General features: G+C 30.3%; 1 protein-coding gene across 2 annotated transcripts in view; it reads left to right on the top strand.

The window, feature by feature from the left end:
• Positions 1-26,985, top strand: part of Ncam2 (neural cell adhesion molecule 2) — a 409,212-nt gene that overhangs the window by 358,430 nt on the left and 23,797 nt on the right. Inside the window, exons 15-16 of one of the 2 annotated variants that reach the window (XM_085685717.2) lie at positions 6,459-6,639; positions 12,670-15,473. In XM_085685717.2, coding sequence (XP_085541843.2) covers positions 6,459-6,639; positions 12,670-12,776 — 288 coding nt within the window. In that variant the 3' untranslated portion in view covers positions 12,777-15,473. Of the gene's footprint in view, positions 1-6,458; positions 6,640-12,669; positions 15,474-26,985 lie in introns of those variants that run through there. The other variant, XM_048422798.3, reaches the window with a different exon arrangement.

The raw sequence follows: 26,985 nt of genomic DNA, 5'->3' as shown, positions 1-26,985 counted from the left end.
GGTACTCACAGCATACAGAGGGGAGTCCCACATCAGCAATCTTGTCTGTGAAATTGCAATTTTCGACCAAAGGAGAAATAATATTAAAGATATTCAAGTTTAGATAATGATCGTCAATGTACTTCATTTTCAAATAGTCATCAATATATTTCAATTTGCAAGGCCATAATTTATATATTTCTGTCTTCAATTACATCTATTATCAAAATTGAAAATAAAAAAGACATCAAAGGTAAAAGATGCTATTGGAAGAGGTGAATGTGGTTTGATGCATCTGTATAGGATTGTATACATATAAGAAATTGCCATGAATAAAGGAAAATCATAATTAGAAAATGAATACTTAGATATTATAATAGAAATATCCTATTTTCCCTTATTTGGTCATTGTTTTCTCCTATCAGTCTAATGTAACAGTCCCGTCTTGTGCCTATTGTTCCAATGGCTATGTGATGCTTTCCAATAAAAGAATCCCTTTGAGTTGATCATGGTGACAACAGAACTAATCTTAGTACTTTGGTAATGAGGCAGATGGAGCTCACTTCAGAGGATACCCTGAATGACACTGGGGTAGAGATCTCCCCAAATTAAAAATAAAAAAACTGAATGAATATATACAGTACATCACAGTCTTACTTCGTTGTCACTAATTTGTTCCAGTGCTCATCAACTCAAAACAAACATAGGATTTCTTTTTAACTTCATAATGGCAATGAATGTTAATTCAAATAAAACTACTTCTGCCCACTATTTAATTATTATATTCCTTGTTTCAGTCACCAGTACATGGAGAACTATTGTAAGTATAGAGCTCAGATTTTTAGTACAAGTTTTGAAAAATAATTGTTTTGATTCCTTGTAATTTTTAGAAGGATGTTGCTTACACTTCAGCAATTTTCAATTTCTAAATAACTAAGCATAAGGTGTACTTCCTACATAATCCTTTAAAGATTAATGGAAAGAAGAAATTTGGGTTATCTGATGAAGTACAGAACAATACAATGGAAAAAGAAAACCATAAAAGCTTCAATATAGTATATATATTTATGTATATATACACACACACAGTTATGGACAAGTAAATTTTGTCCTTGAAGATTTTACAACCCATGAATTGTTTTGCTGCTGTGATGGTGTAAAACACCATATTGGAATTCTGAAATTTTATCCACACAAGATTTTCTGCAGATACTAGATCCTCTGTTCATTTCTGCAAATTCACTACCCATATGTTTCCTTCTCAGGCTACTTGGGTTCCATAGTGCAGCTATGTTTGACACATTCTTGGACTGTATTAGTTTATATTAACCATGTGATTAATTGGTGATGCTGCAACATATTCATCAATGGAGATAGCGTACTTTACCATTCACTTCATCATTATCTGTCTTCCTTTTCTTCTTTCTTGGGTTACTTTCCTTGATGCATATAGTCCTATTTCTACTGTCATGTCTTGCTATGTATATTTGTTGTATCATCACCATGGGAAAAAGCAGCTAAAGGAGTCTGAACAATTGTTAATGTACAGAGAGTTTTTGGACAAATGTTAGGTCTCCAGTTTCCTAAGTAGATATGGTCAGCCATATATGTAAGCAGAGGGGGTGCTTTAATTTTTCAGACTCCCAGACCCAAATAATCACACAGAAACTATTTAATTATAACATTGTTTGGCTGATGGTCAGGAATATTTCTAGCTAGTTCTTACATCTCAAATTAATCCATTTCTATTAATTACATTCATGACAAGGCTGTGGCCTACCAGTAAGTATCCAGCATCTTTCTCCTTTGGCAACTAAATGGCATCTGCCTGACTCTGCTTTCTTTCTCCCTGCATTCAGTTTAGTTTACCTGCCTAGCTCTACTCTACCCTGCCATAGGCCAAAGTGGCTTCTTTATTAACTAATGGTAATAAAACATATTTACAGCATGCAGAAGAGAATCCCACATCACATATAACTCAATGTATAAATAATAATACCAATAATTATAAAATCATAAACGGGTGGTTTAATCTAGGTGATTATATTACAAGTAGTGCAATAAGAAATCTAGCAAAATTATCAATATTAGAGTTCCTGATATGAGCTTTTCTATCTTGCAAGGTAGTCTGACAAATTGTTAATATCTGTCATACCCTTAGGAGACCTCTGCACTTCTTGTAAGATGATTTATCTACAGTGTGTTGTTTCAGTCTAATGGATATTTGACCCCATTAGGGGCTAGTATGTCCTCCAAGGATTTGCTTTTTCTATAATACAAGTTGTCAGCCAATTCAGGACAATGACTTTTGTCTGAGTCTTTGATCTTGTGCACCTATGTGGAGAATCAATAGTAGCATCCCTAAAATATTAACTAGATTGCTTCTTTGAGCTAAACTTTCAACTGTGATTTGTAAGGGAACAATATAACTCAGACCACATATTTCTTATTTGCAAGCTCATGTCTTGTGGGCAAATGCATATATGCATTTAATTTTAATTTCAATGACTATTGACAAGATTGCAGATATTCTGGAAGAGAATAATTACTTGTAGCTTATGAGCTAGAAAGCACACATTACTCTAAGTTATAATATTATAAAATATATTGCTTTGTTTCCTCTTCAATTATGAAGAAAAAATGTTTTAGAAAAGACTTAAAGTTAAAGTATTAAAAACACTATTCAAAGTCTCTATGCACACCTCATGGAAGTTAATATTTGTAGTAATAATGTCACAAAATCAAGTTAAGTTATTTGGAGATTAAAGGCAAGTCTACTAATCTTATATAGTAGTTGAGAAATTGCAAGGAGCTATTTTAAGGATGGGATTTTATATGTATTTTTAGTGTTCATGTGATTGCATAGCATATAATTTGATAATTTTTTTTTATTTTTTTTACAAATTTATCTATAAATGGATGTTCTCAAAGGGATCATAACTATTTCTTAGTGTTAGTATGTTAAATCTCTCCTGACTTAAGAAAATTGATTACTTAAAATCAATTGAATAGAAGGTACATTTGGGACCAGCAAAAATGTTTAGAACACACATTTTAAAGTTTCAGTTGACCTTTTTAAACTATTTGGAATCTAGATATAATATAATAACGTTTAAATATAAGTGACAAATTTAATTTTATTAAAGTCTTAAGTTTGTGAATACATAAAAATGAGCTTTTATTACTAGGAAACAAGACTTTCTACTAGTGGCTTTAGCATCTGTATCGAAATATATTTATCTTTTCTCATAAATAAGGAAAATTGTAACTATCCATTTATTTTTACTCAATCAGAGACTCCAGAAGGATATAATATTACCTAAATAAACAGGAAGTACATTGTAAGCAACGTCCTTAACTCTAGAATTGACAGAGACATTTTGATGCTTGGACAGTAACCCAAAGTTTTTTGGTATCAAGGGGGAGTTAGTTATAATTTTCTTTAGTTATGATAAAAGATAAAGTAAATAGAAATACTGTAGCTGTAATTCTTGCTTGATATCTGTTATATGTAAAGCCTTCCTTTTTGTTTAAACAGAAAATTGGAAATAGTGTAGGAAAAAAGAAATATATTTAAAGACAACAAGAATATTTTGAAATATTTTCAGTAAATAGCTATCAGTATTAAAAGCAAAGAATATATATAAATATATATATTTATCTTCCTTATGCTTTTTGCTCTGAGAGAAGAGGATGCATTTTATTTATCTTAGTATTGCTATAAAAAATAGGCTTTTTTCATAATAATAATATAACTATGAACTAATATATTGACTCAAGTTATTCATTTAAATATGGTACTATAATAGAAAAATATCAGAGTTGATGACAAGTATTTTTACATTCAATATAGCTAGTTAAAGAGTTAATTTTTAAGTATTCTGATTATTCATGTAAGAACATACAAACAGTAGGTAAACTAACTATATGATCACGAAATCATAGACAATGAGAATTGTTTTTAGGCCATATGAAACTTATACCATACACAGCAGGAGTTAGAACAATCAAAAGGCGTATTGATATGATTATTTCCTCTATTGACATTTCTTTTATAGTTATTTTGTTTTAATGTAAGATTGTGTTGGCTACAGTTTCTATAAAGTCTTTACAAAGGTAATGAGTTACTTCCTGTCATGAATGAAGGACTAAATAAGCTCCTTTATGAACAGAGAGCATATTCTTCTATGTAGAACAAAGGTAGTGTTCCCCTAAATGCTGGTGTTAGGATGAGCTTGACAATTAAAGAGATGTCTCTACTTTCACAACGTCTTACGACTATCTTTAAAGAAAAGAATTGGTCGATGAAAGCTTTACTCAAGCTCCATGACTATTTTTTAAAATGAAGTTCTTTCACCATTTAATTGGCATATTAATGATAGTCCTATCAGCAAATCATATCATTAAGCTACCTAGAGGGACACTTTCCCACTAGTTATCTAAAATCATTCCCTGGGGACTCTATTTCTGCAAATTAGGCAGTCTACAAATGCATAATTGAGGTTCTCATGCCGAGGGGAGTATTTAGTTACACCCACTTTAAATTCTTCCCATTCCCTAGGAATAACAATTAGGGGATTAAAATATTTCCTTGTCTTAAGTTGAATGGAAAATGAAATTGATTTATATTCAAGAAATATTAATCTTCTCCTCTCCTTGATTTCTTAAAATATCAATGTAAAATGACATAGGGATTTAATTTGCTACATGAAAGAGTTAAATTATTTATAATTCAGAAGAGAATAGTATTTCAAATGCCTGATTTTTAAATAGCCTATTGGGAAATTAGAAACTTTATATAACTGTCTAAAAATCTTATAATTTATGTTTCCTGACAGTTTTGAGTATATACATGAAAGAACATTCCATAGCTATCAGATAACATAATCTAAGATTTCATATGTGAATTCACAAATTACAATTTATCTGTAGCCCCAAACCATAATTTCATAGACAAGCCTGACTACTGGGGTTATGCTACTGATACAGGGGCATGCAAATATCAATAGCTTTATACAAACTTGTCTTTATACAGCCCAAACAAAAATAAAAATTAGAATTAAAATCTGATACAGGGCACTAGAGAACTGTCATAGCAGCTATGACTAGTAACACCCTTGCAGAGGACCTGGATTAGTTACCAGACATATTCTTTTGTGACTCAGAACCTCCTGTAACTGCAATTATATAGGGTCTAATGCCCTCTTCTAGATTCAACTTGCTACAGTGTAAGCATGACGAACACAGAAGGATGTATACCCAGGCGTGTGAACAGCAGACACAATACTAAAGTTTTAGAAGAATCTGATAGAAAAAGTTAGTATATCAGGTAATTTTATATATTCAAGGTTAATATAGTAAAGCACAATGATCATCTTGTTCTAGACAATGTAATTCAGAGCATTAGGAGACTATTTTCGTCTTTAAGAGTAGTAGATTTCCAGTCCTAAGAGAAGTCAGGGTGCCCTGCCCTGTGGGAAGTCCAAGCCCCCCCGCATCCAGGTCTTGTGGAATGGGAGAGAAATTGGAAGATGGGAGGAGGTGAAAATTTTTAATAAATAAATAAATAGATAAATAAATAAATAAAATGTATTCATTGTGTAAAACAGAATGTATAAGTGAATAATTTTATGTTTTTTACATTAAAATGTTACTTTTAACCCAAAAAAGTAGTAGTTTCGATATATTTTAAAATATCAACTGCTCTAAAATTTTTACAGAATGAATCAAATAATATTTAGATAATGCCTTATAAGATAAGAGTCAGATATGGTGTACTTTAAACAGGATATTGTTTGCTGTTTACTGAGATTTACTGTAAGATTGAGGCTATAGTGCTTATATAAGGATTGAGGTAATAGATGAGATTAACTGGGGAAGGGTTGGAGAGAGAGAAACACTAGAGGAAGAGAGAGAAGAAAAGAAATACAAAAATATTCTCTAAAACAATAAAAAACAACAACCCATATTTGGTATTTCAGTGTTTATGGAAAGAATATCATTAGAAAATATTACAGAAAATTTGTCTGCTATAATCTCCTTGTGTGTTTTTTTCACGAAAAATACCACTTAAAATACACACCTGTAAATACTTTAGAGGATTCACTTGATAGTTATCCACTTAAACAAATTTTAATAATAGTCTCTGACAATTATTCAATGATTCACCTTTTCTATTATCTGTCTAAAAGTGATTGTTAACCAAGTTTTTCTGTAAGAAATAAAGAGTAAATCTAAATAGGTGGAATTAAATTACCACAGGATTAATTTGCAAAATGATAAGTCCTCAGTTAGTATATTACCTTTTATGTAGAAAAATACTCAAGCAATGCTGAATTCATTAAATTAGCAATTTCACGTATCAACTTTTAGAAAACTGAGAAGATAAAATTGATTGCATTATTTCAAAAAAACTTAAATTTAACATACAATCTCTTCATGGCACTTTGTTTCAAAAGTTATTTCCTCTCCTTTCACAGAAAGACAAGGAAGACCAGTGGCTGGAGAAGAAGGTGCAGGGGAATAAAGATCACATTATTCTGGAACATCTGCAGTGGACGATGGGCTACGAAGTGCAAATCACAGCTGCCAACAGATTGGGGTATTCTGAGCCCACTGTATATGAGTTCAGCATGCCTCCAAAGCCCAACATTATTAAAGGTAAGCAAGATGATATCCTTTCTGAATATTAGTACTATCTGATCTTTTTACTCCTGGGGTATACTACACTAGTAATGAATATTAAACTTGATAAACTGAAATGCCATTTCTATATTCTAAGCATTATTGTTGTGTGTCATAATGAAATTTCACAGTTCTTAGCATGAGATCTTTTAGGTATTCTGAAGAACTTGCTTTGACAACTATAGCAGTACCAGTGAACAGGGGATGGCAGATAGAGGGAGGGAACTGAAGATGAGAATGACAGATGAAGAACCGCCTGAAAAAAAGCGGTGAGATGAGAAGAAACATTAGCAAAGATGACTCACCTGGGAGCTTGTTTTCCAGGTCCACTTAGGTTTCTCTACAGCTGACGTCAAGCTCACCCATGATAGACCCATATGAGTAGGAAGTAAAATCCTTGAGGCAGAAACAGTATAAATGCAATTTTGCTAAGAACTAGAGCTGGAGATACTATGAGAGTCAAATGTATCAGGAAACTTTTAATTTATTTTTAATACAAACCAATCAAGATCTCTGATGATACTTATACATTCCAAATTGATATGTTTAAAAAATTACCTAGTTATTAAAATTCTTCTTGAATACATTCTATGAAGACAACAAATTCAGGGCATATGCTAGGTCAAAAGGATATTCAATTATCTTTGTTTTGATATCATAAAACCCTGGCTTATTTCACCTGTAGCACAGTATCCTTAATAGGACATAATATTTTTCAATTAAAGAGAAAAAGTCACTTTGATTATATCACTTACCTTATAATTTCAAGGTGACATCAATGCGACAATTTTTAAATGCGAGTCCTTTCAGGTTGAAAGAAATTTGATAAAATTAATTTTGAATTAAGCAATAGTATGCAGATTATAAAGTTTAAAAGTAATTAAAATGTGGCAAAGTGCTGCTGATATTTATTATCCAGTACTACAGATTTTGTGTTTTTAAAGTGTATAAGTTAGGCTTCTTCAGAAATACTATGGGTATCCTTTAATATAATTTTTTATTCCCATCTCACCACATTATATTCTTAAGAGTTATCAAGTAAGTTATACTATGTTTGCATATGACTTTAAAGGTCAAATGACTGTCTCTTTTCAAGTGTACTTGGTATATATATGCTTGAATATTGCCCTTTGAAATGAATGAAATGATTGATTTTCATGAATTTGAAATACCAATAGCATCTTCTACAGTTACAGTGTGGCAATTATATTCCATGCATGTCTCCTAAATGTGAATTAAATATGATCTCAAACTGAATCAGTGTGGCTGACCAAAAACTCAAAGGTATATCTCACTTCCAGAGTCCTCAGAATAGTTATATAGTCGAGTGAAATTATGCCTAATCTTTAGTCAAACATTCTGTTTAATTTCAAACAACAAGGAAGATTTATATGAAGTAATAAATATAAATTTTAATAGGTACAAATGCACAGTTATGTGAGGTTCTGCTGTCTTTATCATCATTGTAGAGAGACAATAATAGACACCTTTTATGTATAAAACCTACAAGAAAGGAGCTTGAATTATCTCAATGAAAAATAGTAATAAATATTTAAGAAGATGGAAATGCAAATTTCCATCAGAGAATATTACATACATGCATCACATTATCACAATGTACCCCATAATACTTTTATTTATCAAAATGTTGCCCATATAAAATATAGGATAAAGTTTTTAATAATTTAACAACCATAAAACATTTAAAAATAAAATAATATTATGCTCTTTATTGTTGTGCTCATAGAATTTTAGACATAAAAGGACAAATAAGTAAATAAGTAACATATATGTTTGCAAACACTTAGTACATAGATCAAGAATTAAAGTAACATACTCATTATAAAAGTATTTTTTCTTTTAGTTTGTAAACTTTTTAATTTGACAGCGCATAGAAAACCAGAGATGGAAAGTGAAGAAAATCATGGTTTTATTTTTTTTTCATAATGTGATTTGTATTGAAGTTGTACTTTTGGCAAGTACTGACAAGGATTCATCTGTGCAAACAGTGGAATCTTTGCTGATCACACTTAATGCAGCAATTATTGCATTAGACAGCAGGGAGTGAGCGCAAAGATGACATGTGCCTGTCAAACATGCTACCTTGACCACATTAATGAGGGAGCCTGAAATAGGATAATAAAATGCCTCCCGTAGGAGAAAATTTCCAAAGAGACTTGAAATAATTAACTTCTAGATATGTGTATTTCATGTAAGACATCTTTGACAGAGTAACTGTTTCCTTTAGCAACTAGAAAAATAAGTGCATTTAAAAGAGAATTTGTACATGTATGCCTCAAGAGAATCCTAGGAAGGGAATTGTATCGCTAAGGTCCATAAAAGTCATATAAATAAGTATCACACATCTTAAAGAGGAAAAAAAGTAGTATGTACGATGTGTAGTCATTATATACTTCGCATTCATGTGACTAAGTACATGTGATGAGACAACATGAATTCTATAAAAAGATTACAGAATGGAAAAAGGGAAAGAATCAACTGTAGTCACACTGTGGGAGGAAACTCACAAGACCTATCTACTAGACTGGATTTAATAGACCAGATTACTGTTAGCTTCTTTGTGAACATTTTTTTCTTCAGTTGAATACTTTTGTAGTACAGATTTATTTACAGAATGACAGCTACATGAAGCATGGAATGTCAAATTATTAGTTAGATATGACTATTGCAGATGAGATGACTGTAACTCAAAAATTTACATTCTGAGTCTGAATTAACAGATTTCTCATATGTTTTTTTTTTTGATGAATGATTTTTTTTATTGATTTTATTGAGCTCTACATTTTTTTTCTGCTCCCCTCCTGTCTCTCCCCTCCCCTTTAACCTCCTTCCATGGTCCCCCTGCTCCCAATTTACTCTGGAGATCTTGTCTTCTACCACTTCTCATGTAGAACTGATGAATAAATTTTGTGAATGGGCAGAGACAATAGAACTAAAAATCATTATCTAAATTCCACAAAAAGTTCTGTTTGTGATATTCCTCAAAATTATCTCATTCATGCAAGTAATTGGTCAAGGTGTTTAAGGGATCCTCCTTGATCGCTGAAGAAAGACTATCCTTTACCAGGAACTGAGATATAAAAAGAAAACGTCTTTTCATCCATCTTCTTTCTGAAAACTAAGGTCTTGCTGAGTCACTGGAATAAAATAATAGCGAGATCGTGAAATTTAGGATTTATGTCCTGAAGTATATGAACAAAGTGTGAAATGCTGATGGGAAAAAGTATTCAAAATACGTATATGTCATTGCATATAATTTTGCCAGAGTGATTAAGAGAGATTTTAGTAAGAAATGGATCAAGGTTGTCATACACACCTGCAAGACTTTATTTACTTCTTTGTTAATAGTTACAAGAGCTTTCCTGCCAAGGTGGGTAGAGGAAGTGGAAATTATTAGAAAGATATTAAGATGGAGAAGACTGGATTGTTTCATATCTGATGTAATAAGGCCTACTCATAAGTTAGACACAAATGGAATTCCCGTCAAGCCATCTTATAAAGTTGGAGATTATTTCATTCTCTCTCTATTGTACAATGTATAAAAAGTGAATAATTACATATGGAAAAAATTACATATGGAAAGAATTTAAAAATTAACATAGTACAAAAATTCCATAAAGTATTTTACTTTGATATACTGATAAAATCCAGTGATTGACAAGTCTATTGTGCCACATGAAAGGCATGACTTAATAGACCAAGAATTATGTAGTTAGCATTATGAGATAATACTTAAAATTGTGATGGCAAATAATTTTGAAGCATTTAAATACATAACATTCAGCAGTGTTAAATTATATTTTCCATAGTATTTAAAAATGACCTTCATTGATTTTAATCACAACTCTTATGATTTATATTTCCAGTGTTAAGTAAAGGAATAATTCATGCTCATTTGCTGAGATTTTATGAATAAAATACTGGTAAATCTAAATCCATTTTATAAGACTGGGAAGATAAAAAATTTGAAGTTTAAATTGATTAATTTCATGTATAGATGATCTTATACAATATTCGTCTATATACAGATATTTTTGTCATAAAGTTTATTAATCATATGCATTTACACATAATTAACTTCCAAATAATAGGCTTCATATAAAGTTTATATGCGAATTTTATGAATACAATTTTATGCTGTAATAACCTGCTTGAAATATATTCATAAATAGCATATTCCTTTTTAAATTCTTTTGAAGTATTTTTCTATTTATTTATCTTGGTAGACATTGTATTCCCCTCAAGCTCATGATTCTGATTTAAAGTTAGTTTTACATTTATATATATACTTTATTTTGATTAAGGATAACTGTATTATAAAAGACACATCTTTTGTTTATAGATAAATAGAATATACAAAATGAACTCATTGACTGAGATTTCAAAAGCCAAATCCATTTTGCAATTATATATACATACATATAATATATATATATATATATATGCACAGAACATTTTGTTTTAAATATATTGTTATAAAAATGATTAAAATATTATATCTGAAATTTAAAACTGATAAAAATTGCTATGGCTTATTTATTAGTACAGTACTTTTAAACAATAAATATACCACTATATTTATGAATTGGCCAAAATATTATATTCTAGAGAATTATCAGACATCAACATACATTGTAAAATATTGCACAATTATTTTAGTTCTAATATGTTTATTTTCACTTGTATTTAAAAATCTTTATCAATTGCTCCTTTTTTCTTTTTGCTGCTCTTTTGAAATGAAAGCAGGTATGATTTTTGACTCACCATATTATTGGAGCAAACAATTCCTTTCGTATATCATTAGAAACTAATAATTGGAATATTCTATCCGGTGAAGACATATGCTGTACAAGTATGTTCTTTCAATTAGTATAAGCCGAATAGCTTATTAATCACTGCTAAGTAAAGATTACCTGAAAGGTTTAATTCCTATAGACATTATTATTTAATTTAATTCCATTATTTAATTCCTATAGACATTATCCTATAGACATTATAGTCAAGGACATTAAGCATAATATTTCTAGTGAATTGTCAAATATTTGTGTGATTCCTACTTGAATTCAAAGAAACAGAATCTTTTCAAGGATGATTAAATAAATAAGAACAGAAGAAGCAGCAATTACTTGAAGGGCAAATAAAAATGCTTTTCTATAATTCATGTTACCTTTAGAATACAAAATAAATAAATTTAGAAAAATCACAAAATTATGGTCTAACAATGTAGATCTTAATTTTAGTTCTCTGTAATTTTCAATGGTGTTCAAATATTGACACTACAACCTGACATTATTAACTTTTAGCACATAATGAAATGCAAAATTCTAAATTATGGTCAAGATCATTAATTTCAAAAGAATTTTGATATGGTTCAATAAGGTATAGAGTATAACAGGAGATGATTGACTGCACAAATTGATAATTTGTGTAATTTTATTTTCCTTACATCTGTGTCTTTGTTACATTCACTTACATTTTATGGCAGTTAGTAATTTTTCAAGTTTTAATTATTGCTCTTAAATCTATGGTAATTAATGATAGTAGATAGTACTGTGGACTATAATGTTTATGTATACTGAAGTACCGTGAATGCTGTAATTCACAGTAGGATATCATTGACCTCCTTCTTATCAGTATTTATGTTCAACATATAAATGTAAATAATTTCAATTTTTAAAAATTTGACAAAAATGATATCAGAAAACCACATTATGAACCTCATTAATAATTTTTGTTATATAAACTTTTTGTGAGGAATGATTATTTTAAAAGTATTTTCTATAAAGTTGTAATCACTGTCTTGTGTCAGAGTAATTTTTTTCTAGGTAAATGTTAATAGATATGTGTACATGTTTCATTAATTTTTCTCCTTTTTTCTTTCCTACTGTTGTTTTATTTCTTTTATTTTATTTTCCCATTTGTGGTTTAATTATTTTGTTATTTAATTTGTTGTGTTCTATGTTCAAAAATATTTTCATCATGCAGATAATTGCTGTGAAGAGAATACAGGTGAAAATGGAAGCCAGTCATGGCAGCTGAGCGCTCTTGGGTTTTCTCTCATTATTGCTATGAGTTTGTCTTGCTTGTTTTAAAGTTATTGTGTTCTATGGTGTTGCCTGAACAGAGATAAAGAGAAGAGTAGCAACAGGATAATCAAATAGTATAACCAAAATTTTTGCAGTCCAATTTATGTTTTTAACAATTAGCCTCTTTCTATCGTTACCAATATAAACTTTCCAGAATATTCCAAAATATTACAGAAATATTGTTTCTCTCAACTATTTTTAACAACAATATGCTTTGATGTAAAGACTTCATTTCACAAAGTAGACTTTGCTATAAATAGTGTCCATTGTACATTGAACTTAATCATTTTATATAACTAGTCCTTTTTATTTAATTAGTTGGCAAATATAATCATCCATAGGTATTAAGCATGTAAATTTGTGGTTTTATAAAATTGTGAGTAACCTCTATTAATCTTTTAAACTGTTTAAAGAAAATTTCTGGTTTAATGAACATTTATATGATTTTATAGTTTTTACCATTTATATAAAATACAAACTTGATGTCCAGTTATACGAGATACATGTATCTCTTTTCTTTAGTTTTGAGATAATGTCTGAAGGAGCAAAACTGAACTATCTTCCTTTAAGTCTGAATATCCAATTAATGTTTTCTTAAGTGAAATTAGCTCTCTACCATTTCTTGGAATAAATAACCTTAATGTCATTATGTTGAAATGTTACTTGATTCAGTAAATTCACATTATATTTTAGCTGAAACCAAGTATTGCAGATATTACAGCCTATGCAGTTACATATTGAATTTTTCTGAATGCCAGACAGTCACTGTCTTTGGAAGATTCAAAATGAGAATGGCTATTATAGGTAATACTTTCAAGGAGATGAAAATGAGACGCGAACAAGAACCTGCTGCGTTCAAAATTTCAAAAGAAGTGCAATTTGAAGATAGACAAGAAGGGTGTCTGTTTTTTCCAGTTTCAGTTATTTGAAAATGGCAAGAAGGTGTCTTTTGCTTTGAACCACATCTTAGTGAGGTGGTTAGGCCTACTTAAGGCCAATTTGAAAACACACACACATACACACACTTGTTTTCTTGTAGACAAATGTAACAGCTTTTATTTACTAAATCAACTAATTTTCAGTTTTTGAGATTCACCCAACAAAATCAAGCATTTGGCTCATGTGTAAGTTCTCTTTGCTTTTGGGATACGCAAACACATTAAGTATTATTTTTATTATTATATAATATTTATATGTGAGGTCCAACAAGATTAAATATGAATAACAATCAGTTTTGTTTTAATTTATGATTTAAAGTGTCTTTGCTTTCAACTATTGTTTTTGTCTTATAGCTGGCAAAATAAACTAAAAACATGATCCATCAAGGACAATTTTTTCCTTGTTGAAACATTGCAAAAATTAATACAATACATTGGATATGAAAATCGATATAATATTTTTGATTTTTTTTTAGTTTTGGTAAAATAACATGAGCCATACTTTCTTAACGATGTAGCTATTTGTGACTTTGCACTAAATTCCTTGGTATTCCCTTAAGAGTTGATACATTCATTACTGATCAGTAGAAAATATTGAGAATGAAGAAAATTAAAGCAACATTTCTAAACCTCTTTCTTTCCCTTTTTTAGTGCATGATTTAATCATTACAATATATTGAAAGATGTCAACTAGCAAGAAAAAGTTGCATCTTTTTTAACATAACTAGAAATAATTTTTGAAGTATGATGTATGTGCCTTCAGTTAGTTTTAATTGCTTTCGAAGCTTATGTACCATAACTCAGCATTATCAAGAGTGATACAAAAAACTCAAGGTCAAAGTTACACAGATACACAACATATCATTTCGTAGAAATCAAAATAACCATTATATTTATTGGTGTTTTATAACATAGATTTAAAGGAACAAAGTACTAAATAATGAAGTTATTGTGTTGCCCCAAAGGATCATAGAAATTATATACTTATTTACACTTTGGTGAGATTCTTGTTGTTGGGTTTTATCTTTTATTATCCAAGCTTCAATACAGTGTGAAAACAAAAACCTTGATTTTTTTTACCCTTTTGTCTACTTTAAATCATTCTTTTATCATCTGCAATACGATCAATGATAAATAAATCATAAAATATCATATATGCCATAGTTGCTACTAACCATTTTTCTCCTCTTTGTTTTTAAATAAATTTATTTCTTGAAGGTGTACATATAAAAATGTGTGTATTGACATGAGTATAGTATACTATTATATACTGTTATACTGTTATAGGTAGTTACAGAAATTTTGGTCTAACAATATATGTATAATAACTCCCCCAGTGTTAAAATATTTCAGTAGTTTTTAACCATTCTCTGACAGTGATGGAGTTAAGTGAATTTGATTATGCATGATTATCTGTGTAATCTGCATGTATATGTATGGTATTAGGGTATTTTTTTATTTATTGCAGAATGTCCATTTTCTCTTACCAGTCCTGGCAGAGTAACTCTAGAAGTTAGTTTCAGTGGACACCCCCACAAATAAAATTTTTTATTATTATTTACTAAGCCATTGTGTGCTGCAAATAGATGCCTAGGGTTTAGCAATAGGTTCTTCCTTCAGGCAAATTGGCATTACATATCCTCTTCATTATAATTACGTGAATTTATATAACTAAGCATACTTTTAGAAAATCTTTTGTTTCAAATGTGTTTAAAGGTGCATGAATGTATAATAATACATAGCAAGTATGATTTCGAAAATTTGATGCTTTTATCCTTTTTTAATTTTTCTAATTTATCTAAGTACTTAAGTTTTACAGAACACATATTAATAAACTTAAAACATTAGATTAATATTTTCAATGTGTTATTTATATAATTCGTTTCAGTTTTACTTATTGATAATTAATCCATTCATTTTCTAATAGACCTAAAATATTCATATTTGTGTTTGAAATTATTTAGAATATATAAGACTTTACAATTATGTAATGAAGCTAAATGATAATTACCATTCATTCAAATATTGTTTATTTAGCATTGCCCATGTATTTGGATTTATTTATACGTATATCAATGTAATGATTTTTTTAGTGGTTCTCCTATATTTTAATTTCCCTATTCTATTTATTCACCAAGCACATTGCACAAAAATTAGCCATGCACAATTAAATCAAGATGAATATATCTAGATATATAAACATTCAGGTATTATATGATATTCTCACATCAAGAATAAAAAAATAATTTTTAAATTTACAAATGACTTTGGAAATTCAAGACAGATAAAAATTGTGCCACATGAGAAAGTAATATTTTAATGTTATTTTCAAGGATAATTTTTAACATTATATATAAAAAAATTTCTTTTAAAAAAAAATATAAGAATTACTGGTAAAGTAAAACCTTAAAAATTTGAAAGTTATTTTAAAAATACAAAGTTGTTCAATTTTGCTGTGATGTTAGAAACATTGAGAATCTTAGATAAATCCTTTGTGGCAGTAACTATTGTCATTCATATTTATCTGATATGGTGATGCAAATCAATAAACGCATAGACATATATAGAGGTAGATGATATAAATAGTTTGATTTTTAGCTATTTTATAATGATTGGTTTCATTGGTGTAGGATACTCTGACCTTTTCCTATGTCAATTAAGTGAATTTAAGTAACCTTTTCTTTTCAAAAACGTATTTTTTATAATTATCTCACCATTTTAGAAAATAATTCACTCTTTCTGACATTTATTTTCTTTTGTTTAGGAATGAGTATATGTCCTGAACTTTGTTTTCTGCTAATTATACATACAAATCATGTACCTGCCCTGGTAGTTACAGAGAAATGTTTCATAACATTTTGAGAGTCCAACATATTTAATGGTTTGGTCACATTTGTTTGCGTCAAGCAATTGAATATATAACAAGTTTTGAAATAGCTTTTGAATTGATTTTGAAATTATTTTAAATTAAAATCCAATATCCATACCAATCATGTCATAAATAAATACATAGTTAATTTCACTTCCAGGAGATTTTATTAAAATATAGTGCTTAGCTAAAGTAAAAGTAATATTTTAAAATTTTCATTATGTTACTCTTCTCAGTACTGACAAAATCAGGCTAATATTCAATAATCAATATTTTAAAATTGTATTTATTTTTTCACAGATGTCCAAATATATTTAGTGTAAAGTTAATTTATATGTTCATTAATAAGACAGTAATGACTTTTGTGTCATTCTTTATGTTACAAAACTTAAATTTGTTACCTTGTATAAGATGATGTACTGGATAAATTTAGCAATCATTTACTGAATCTCCTTAACTAAGAGTTACTATCTTCTAACCCTAAAATGTTTGCTAGAAAATGCCACAGATAATGTAGATTTTTTCATTAACCCAATCTATCGAAATGTGTTGAAAAAAAAAAGTATTGACAGGGTATAAATGAATATGTGTGCTTAATGTGTTTTAAATGATCTTGTGGAACACATACTTGTGTCTGACATCCTTGGGACATTGATATTTACTTTATCTCTTTGGAAGTACAGTCATGAATTCATCCACATATACCTAAACTTCATTTTAAATGTGAACTTACGTTGATTGTGTTATATCTAGCTGTCAAACAGTTTCTTAGTTTTTGTATATTCAAAATGAGTTAGTATATTCTTTATCACTCCATTCTTGAAAAGACATTATAAAGTTGAATTATAAAATGTAGAATCCTTTAAATACAATTCATTTACATTCCATGCGTGTACTTAATGGACACTATTCACTCCTTGTCTATTGAAGCAATGTAAATTAAAGCTACTTCTTTAAGGAAGATCCACAATCCTGACCTATTTATAAATATTTCTCTCATATTTTTACAATGGTTTTATGTATATTTTTTATGTTTGAAAGTCTTTTGATCATTTTAATTGCATTTGCTTTCATCCCAGATTATTTTATTGGCAATATGTACGTGTTAGAAATGTATTGTCTTTACTATCATCACTTATTTAACACCCTCACATATTCCCAAGTGCTATGTGTAATCTTGTGCATGCGTTCCATAGTGTACTGAATGTCATTTTAATTTATGTATCTCTGTGTCTTCTCCATATTTGTAATAAAGAAAACTGAGGAAAATCTTGGATATATGTGTTTTCTTTATTACTGTTACAGCCTTTTTGTCCTTCTGTGTGTTTTCATTTTCAACTTGGTCAAATTCAATATCTCAACAATTTTATTTGTTAGTGGCAAATGGTTTTTAGTGAATGTTTTCAATTTTGAGATAACTGAAGTACAACTCTTAAAAATGACTTCTTATAAAATAATTTAGAAATGGCACCCAACTTTGTTCAAATAAAACTTATTACAGAGTTCTCGTGAAATTATATCACTCTTTGGGTGCCTAAATAGTCAGAAGAATTTTTGGTTAGACACACAAGCAATGCTTCATGTCTTGTCATTTCTTTAATACTACAATGATATTTAAGATGTTCAAAATTAAGTATCCAAATAAAAGACTTTTAAAATGAATAAGTTAATTAATTTTAATTTTCACTTCTATATTAAAGACACCATATGCTAAAAATGTAATTTTTATTGGTTTTCAAAAACTGAATTGCACATAAACAAAATATTGAGTGGAAAATTATCCAAAGTTTTGAAATTTATGTCTGTACATATTATTCTTTTTTATTGATTTTTATTGAGCTCTACAGTTTTTTCTGCTCTCCTCCCTTCCTCTCCCCTCCCCTCTTCACCTCTTCCCCAAGAACTCCATGCTCCCAATTTACTCAGGAGAGCTTGTCTTTTTCTACTTCACATGTAGATTAGATCTATGTAAGTCTTTCTTAGTGTTCTCATTGTTGTCTAAGGTCTCTGGGATTGTGGTTTGTAGGCTGGTTTTCTTTGCTTTATCTATGTATTATTCTTATGAAAGAAAGTTAGCTAGTCAGAAGAAATACAATATATGTAGCATATAATTTGGTTCAAGGATAAGATCTTTCTATTAAAAATAAGAAAAAGCCCAAAAGAATCAACTTTACATGTTTGTGTCTCTACACTCACTATGACATCTATTATCAAGGAAGAAAGAATGTACTTTGTTTGAGTACAGATCCACAACTGAGGTATAGTGCCTTTCCCAAGAAAATATTAAACCACTGTCATAGTTCTCCTCCTTTGAGAACTTTATTTCACAGACTTAGTTTAGAATTTCACCTAAATCAATAGGAAAAGATTCAAGTTCTCAAGAGCCTTCGTTTACGCCAACCATTTTCCATTGTCAATGTGTTAGGTCAGACTGTCTTCCACCTCTGTGGAAAGTGAACCCACACTGTCATCACACAGTCGACCTTACCTTAGAGATCACTCTTCCTGGTTGACCTTTTGTGTTTATGGAAAGATGTGTTACTTGTACCCACTGTCATGTCACCATAAAACAAGGTCACTGCATAAAATCTACCTACCCTCTCCTTCTTCTCCCTATTCCTCTGGAAAATTCTCTTCCAGTTCACTGTCTGCACAGATTTACCATATCTAGATGGCCATCTACATAGAATTATGGCAGAGGCAGACTTAGGTTATTTTTTTTCACCTATGTAGGATATCTTTAATGTGTTTTGGTTAGTTTCACATAAAATTTTATAGTAAGTGATGATATTTCATTTTATTAATATACTTCAGTTTATTTATCTAATCAGCTTTAGAAGGGTGTCTAGCTTTCTTCTTACCTTTCTATATATAATTTAACAGAAAATATTCACTTCTATAACTGATTAAAGATATACAAAGATGCATTACATTTTTAAATTTACAAATTCCATGTGATTTTAATATATGTAATTTTATAAAAAGATTGCCTAGTGCATTATAAAATCAATAAAATCATTGATAGTGTGGAATTTAATATTATGATGAATTAAGCAATTTGGAGTTTCTAAAGAAAATTTCTGTGTCCTTTGGTTCTAAATCTTATACATTTGTTGAAGATTTTTTTGTTGTGTTCTTAGATTTGGTTTGCCAGTGTTATTGAATATTTTTTCATCAATTTTTATGAGGGAGATTGGTTTGTAATTTTCTTTGTTGAGTCTTTGTGTGGTTAACTGTAACCTCATAAAAAGAGTTTGACAATGTTCCTTCTGTTTCTCTTATGTGGAACACTTTGAGTAATATAGATCTTAGCTCTTTCTTGAAGTTCTGGTTGAAGTGTACACTGAAATCATCTGGCCCTGGGATTTATTTGGTTTTTTTGGGGGGGAAGTCATTTGATGGTTGGTTCTATTTCCTTGCAGGTTAAAGGTTTTTTTAAATTGTTTACATGATCTTGATTTAATTTTGGTATGTATTATCTACCCAGAAAATTGTCCATTTCTTTTACATTTTTCAGTTTTGTGGAGTATAGGTTTTTGTAATATGACCGAATAATTCTCTGGATTCTCATATCCCTTTTCATTTCTGATTGTGTTAATTGTGATGTTCTTTCGCTGCCATTTGATTAGTTTGGATGAGTGTTTGGGAAGTCCAGTTGAAGAGTGAGAGGAGTGAGAATATGAGAAAAGAAGTCAAGTCCATTATGGGGACACCCACTGAAACAGTTTGCCTGAGCCAATGGGAGCTCACCAACTTCAGCTGGACAGGAAAGGAAACAACATAGGACCAAACTGGACCCTCTGAATGTGGGTGACGGTTGTATGGCTGGAGCAGACTGTGGGGCCATTGGCAGTGGCACCAGGATTTAGTCCTACTGATTGTACTGGCTTTTTCAGAGCCCATTCTCTTTGGATAGATATCTTCCTCAGCCTCAATATAGTAGAGAGATCCTTAGACCTTCCCCAAAGCAGTCCATCTTACTCTTTTTGATGAGCAGATGGGGGTTGGAGGAAAGGTAGAGGAAATGGAAGGAGAGGGAATTAGAACTGGGATTGATAGGTAAAATACCTTTTTAAAAAATATAAATTTTTATTTAATATATAATTAAAATATGTATAAATCTGTATATATAATTTTATACACTAGTTTTCAATTCTTAATACCATTTTAAAAACATTGCTTTATGTTTCTTTTCTGCATCTTAAATGTGTATTAATTACATAAAATGAAGTTGATAAAGAGAGATATTGGAGTTAGGTTTCACAATTAACACTTTGCTGATTAATTTGTACACATCTGGAGATTTACATTTGTTCATTTTTAGGTTATGTGTATGAATGATTTGCTTAAATATATGTATGTGTGCTCTTGGTGCCTGCAGTGGCCAGAAGGGTACATTTGATTACTTGGAACTTAAACTGTAGAAGCTTATGTGCAACCATATGGGCATTGTGAGCTTCTCTGGTGTCCTTTCTAAGAGCAGTACACACTTACAACCATTGAACAATCTCCCAAGCCTCAGATATAAAGATATTTATTTTTTATATTAGTGAAAACCTTCATTTTGTAATGGTATAAAGACACAGCTATCATACAACCTCAATAAATAACATCCCATTTTAATAATATGCAAAGAGAATGGAACATGTAAAAATTAGTGTAAAAATATAACTCAATATAGATACTTTAAGATATGTAATAATTTCTTCTGTGGTTTTTGTAAAAAATTAGAAGATTTTTTAATTAAATGGACACATATTCAACAAAATTACAAAGTTTTGGTATTTGATGTAGTTATCAGAATAGATTTTTGTACTGCAAGCCCTTCAGATATTCATAACATACCTGGTAACATAAACAGTTACAGCAGCAAATGCTGTTTACTATTTGGAATTAATGCATTCATTGTTGTTTAAATGGCCATATTTTGTACTATTCACCTTTCATTATGTTAAAATAATAATCCTAACTATTTGACAGACTTTCATTAAAATTGCTAAGAAGGCTGTATTGAAATTTTAAGTTCTGTGAGAAAGGTAGTTCTTTTCAAGATAAGCTATTACTAGTAGTTCAGATTGAACTCAAATTAAAACCTTCCTCCTGCCTCAGGTTTCAAAGTACACATATAATATACAAATAGCATTGTGACCTCCTAAGTTAATCATGTTTCACATAGCATTTTTGAAAATAGATAAATACCAAACCTTAAGTTAGGTTGAACAGATACCTAAATGGCATGATTAATATGATGTGTCTCAAGAAATACTCAAAAGTATATTCTTAATTGAATATTATTCACAATACACATACACAGTAATTATTTATCAGTAAAGACATGTATACCACATCATTTCACAGTATTTGCCATTGTGTTTGACTTTTAGTTAACAGAATCATATTCATATGTTAATTTAAACAAATATCAATACCTGAAGACTTATGTCACATTCCTCATCTCATACATGAAAAGAGCAACCTGGGTATTCTCATGATTGCAAGGATTGTGAAAATGCAGACGACTTGGGAGAGAGGGAGTATGGACAGTGCAGTTGCCAAAACTTCAATGCTCTTCTGCCTGTGGTAGTTCTTACCTCCCTAAGTGGGTGTACTCAGTGGCTTCATAAAATCATTTGAGAAAAGATCATTATTGCAAAGCTTTGGTGACAGCACGCATTGAAGTTTCATCAGCTGTGTTTTGATTAGCCTAGTTATTTGTGCATTTTAGTTCAAGGCTTAATATTTTAGACTTCACTATTAATAACTAAAAAAACTTTCACTACAACTTTATCCCTTTTTTAATTGCTCAATATGTACTTGTAGGTGGAGTTTTCTGTCCTGCAAGCTGCTTCCCAAAAACCACATTGAGTTGTAATGTTAATTACAAATGCACAGCACATAGCTCAGACTTATTACTACCTAACTCTTACATTTAAATTAACCATCTTTCTTATCTATGCTTTGTTATCTCATTTTCTATACATCTTGCTTCCTTGGCAGCTGTCTTGTATCTCCACCAACTCCACCAATCTTCATACCAGCATCCTTAGTTTGGTTGCCCTGCCTATGCTTCCTGCCTAGCTACCAGTCAGTCAGTGTTTTATTAAACCAATTTGAGTGACAAAACTTTATGGTGTACATGAGGATTATTTATTACAAAGCATGTACTCATTAACATTGGATAAATTATTTATTTCTTAATTAATTTTTATTTTTATATCATAGCCTGACAAAACTCTGTTTTGATGGTCAGGAGATACAAGGAGAAAGTCTCATGACCTGAAAAAAAAGGAAGTATCTCCTGTTTAAAATAAAAGCAAGGAAGGAAGAAAAAAAAAGGAGGAAAGAAGAAAGGAAGGAAACACTAAAAGATAAATAAAATTTTAAAAACAAAAAAAATATGGCATGATTTTTTATAATTTTTTTATTGAGTTTTTATTGGGCTCTAGATTTTTCTCTGCCTCTCTCCCTGGCTATTCCCTCCCCTTTAACTCTCCCCCAAGGTCCCATGCTCCCAATTTCCTTAGGAGATCTCTTTTTCAACTTCCCATGTAGATTAGATCCATATATGTCTTTCTTAGTGTCCTCATTGTTATCTAAGTTCTCTGGGATTGTTATTTGTAGGTTGGTTTTCTTTGCTTTACGTTTAAAAACAAATTATGAGTGAGTACATGTGATAATTGTCTTTCTGTGTCTGGGTTACCTCGCTCAAAATAATGTTTTCTAGCTTCATCCATTTTCATGATTTTAAGAATGGTCATAAGACTTACAGTAAACTGTATAATTTCACACATTATACACTTTATTTATGATCAAAATTAAATTTATCTATCTATCTCTCTATTTATTCATCTTTTGTTATTTTTAAACAGAGTTATTCTATGTAGCTCTCCCTGTCCTGGGAGCCACTATGCTGATTAAGCTGCATTCAAGCTAATTCATCCACCTGTCTCTGTGGCCGGAGAGCTTAAAGCTGTGTAAAATGTGTTCAGTTTCTTATTTTAATTTTAATTTTTAAAATATGTTTGAATTGGAATTATGGTCTTCCCTCAGAATGTTATTCATTATGAAAGGCTTTCTGATTTTTCCCCCTAAAAACAATAATGTTTTCACAGATATACCTTATATAGACAGGTATTACATATTGTTTCTTATTACTTGTTTTTATTGAGCTATATATTTTTCTTCACTCCCCTTGCTTCCTCTTCCTTCCCCTTCTACTTTCTCCATGGTTCCCATGCTCCCAATTTACCCATGAGATCTTGCCTTTAAATACTTCACATGTAGATTAGATCCATGTGTGTTTCTTTTAGGGCCCTATTTGTTGTCTAGATTCTCCAGGATTTTGAAATTTAGGGTAGTTTTTCTTTGCTTTATGTCTAAAACCCTCTTATGAGTGAGCACTTATAATACTTGTCTTTCTGGGTCTGGGTTACCTCCCTCAATATGATGTTTTCTAGATAAATCATTTGCCCATACATTTCAAGTTATCATTATTTTTTTTTCTGCTGTGTAGTACCACATTTTCCTTATCCATTCTTCAGTCAAAGAGCCCTAGATTGTTTCCAGGTTCTGGCTATGATAAATAATGCTGCTATGAACACAGATGAGCACATGTCCTTGTGGTATGATTGAGTCCCAGCAATATCACTTTTGGGTATATACCCAAAGAATCCTCAATCATACCTCAAGGTATTACATATGGTACCAACACAACTTGACCTAGTTCGCATTATGAGCAATTCTATATCAGATTGATTTTAATTGAAGTGTACTTGAAAAATTTTCAATAAATATTTTGTAAGGAAGGTAAATATATTTTCTTCAAAAGAATATCAAGGACAGAATCAATTTTATAAGCAAGAACATAATAAAATATTAAAATACAAAATAAGATCTCAGTTGTTTACATAGGTAACTATTTTTTCACAAGACCTGAGTTCAATTCCAAGTACCTACATGGTAGGTCACAACTATTGGTAACTCCAGCACTAGGGGATTTCATGCCCTTTTTGAGATTCCCAGCATACCATACATGCAAGTGGTGTACAGACATATATGCAGGCACAATATCTATTCACATAAAATAAAACAGAAGTAAAAGGTAATAGTAAATACTATGCAAGTCAAGCACAATCTTTAAAGTTAATATTGTTTCCTTTTTAGTCGTTTTTGGCTATTTTCATATTATTTTCTATTCATTATGTGATTTGGTTGAAGTTCTCAAACAAAATAATAGAATAGAAATAAAAGTGTCAGTTTTGCTAAAACTAAGAATGAAAAATGTAATCATATATCTGAGGTATGCTGAATTCACATTTTTACCTAACATATCAGGGAAGTAATTGAAAAGTGGTCTAGAGGAAGATATATACTAACTTCAATCATTGTGTTGTAGACAATTCTTTTCAATTCACATTTTCAATGGATAACAGATAATCTTTCAATGCATATTCATTGGTGAACTATGCAATGATTTTTGGCCTCCTTTTCAATGCAGTAAAAGGCATCAACTGAACAGTGAAGCTGCAGTTGTTCAGATATTTGTTTCAGACTTAAATTAATATGATTTAAAATAGAATAGATTTATCCATTCAGGGCAGGCCATGAGCAAACTGAACTCTGAATGCTCCCAAACTTATGAAAAAAAACAGCATTTATAGAAATGTAGATAGTGTCACATTGTTCTAAGATTGATAGTATTAGTGATTTTTATATAAATTGGGTGATATTTGTAATTCTAAATTTCTCTTTTTCCTAAGATAGAACTATCATTGTGACATGGAGATTGTTTAGTATACAAATGGATTATGAAATACTATCTTAAACAATTCTATATATACAAATATATTATATCTAATTACTTAGTTTAATTCAGAAAGTCCTTTAACTATAAGTAACAATAGCCAAGCATGGTGGTAAATACCTTTAATTCCAGGACTTGGGAGGCAAAATCCAATGGATTTCTCTGAGTCTGAGGCCACCTTGGTCTACAAAGTGAGTTCCAGGACAGCCAGGGATATTTCATAGAGATTCCTGTCTCAACAAACAAACAAACAAAAACAAAAACAAAAACATCATTGGCAATTATTTTTCTATGAATGTATCTGGGCATCATTTGAAAAGAATAGAAATTCATAAAAATATGTGAGACTTCTTTCCTCTGATATATTTATAAATACCTATACATTATTCCTAATTTAAAATTTTAATGTGTTTAGTAAACAAATCTTTCTAACAGTGTGTTGTTACTCCATGGTAGTAATCAGTTTGAGTGACATTCACATTTTCCTAATGCACGGCCTCTTTCTCACCCATATTTTTAGTATTTAGTAATTTAATTGTGCCTTACTGAAAAATTAAAAATGTTAACATGTTACTTTATGGTAATCCCCATGATGGCATCATACAGAGAAACTTAAAAACCATGTGTTCAGGGGAAATAGTTTAATAAACAAAGCAATAAATAAATTTTTGGCATTGGTAAATAGCCAGTTTTTAAATTAGTGCAATACATTTATTTTTACTTACGTATGCCCTTATATAAATTTTGTAGTTCTTTTGAGATTTGAATACAACACATTTGTTCTTTTTAATTACTCCCATATACCTCTGCTTTTCCTCTTATAAATTCATGTACTCTTCCCTCATTGATTCTTGCTATATTCTGATATTTATATACATAGATATAGTGCATCAAAAAATGGAGCATGACAAACTTTTGTGTATGCTTTCAAGATGTCTATATAATTTATTTGTATGTAGTTTTTAAGACTATAGTCCCACTGTCAGCATTCCTTAGTTGCCTACAGTTCTTTGTGTGAGGTTAAGGCCTTTCAGGACTTCACTCACAATTTTTATTTATATTATCCTCCTTTGCTCATATATAGGAATCAAATTTGTGAAAATTTATTAGTCTGCTTCTGACATTAGTAAGAGACACAATTTCACAGCAAACTCCCTGATCTTTTGTCTCTTACAGTCTTGCCAGACACTCTATGCAATGTTCATTGAGCCTTAGATACAGGAGTGCTTTGTTGATGTATGAATTGGGACTGAGTCTCGTACCTCTGTATTTATAATGGTTGTGATTTTTTTCTATGATAATCTCTGTCTGAGGCAAAGATAAGTTTACTTGATGAGGGTTGAGGACTACATTTATCTGTATCTCTAAGAACTCAAGTTTAGATTCATGGTAAGAATTATGCTGACTTACGTAAGCTTCTGAAAGAAGGAGGCAATGAAAAATTCTAACCAGGTATGATATTTATAACCACATTAACAAACGGTGTGGTGTGATAAACCTAAAAATGCTGTAATGGCACATATACCCTGTTGCCAATCAACAGCTCTCTAATTTGTCATAAGAGCTGCTCAACAAGAATGTAAACATACCTGAATTGAAATCAAA

Source organism: Myodes glareolus, chromosome 2 (genome assembly GCF_982192425.1).
Source record: "Myodes glareolus chromosome 2, mMyoGla1.1, whole genome shotgun sequence".
In the NCBI taxonomy this organism is placed as follows: Eukaryota; Metazoa; Chordata; class Mammalia; order Rodentia; family Cricetidae; genus Myodes; species Myodes glareolus.
Note: the sequence above shows the minus strand (reverse complement) of the source record. Positions and strands in the feature narration are given on the sequence as shown.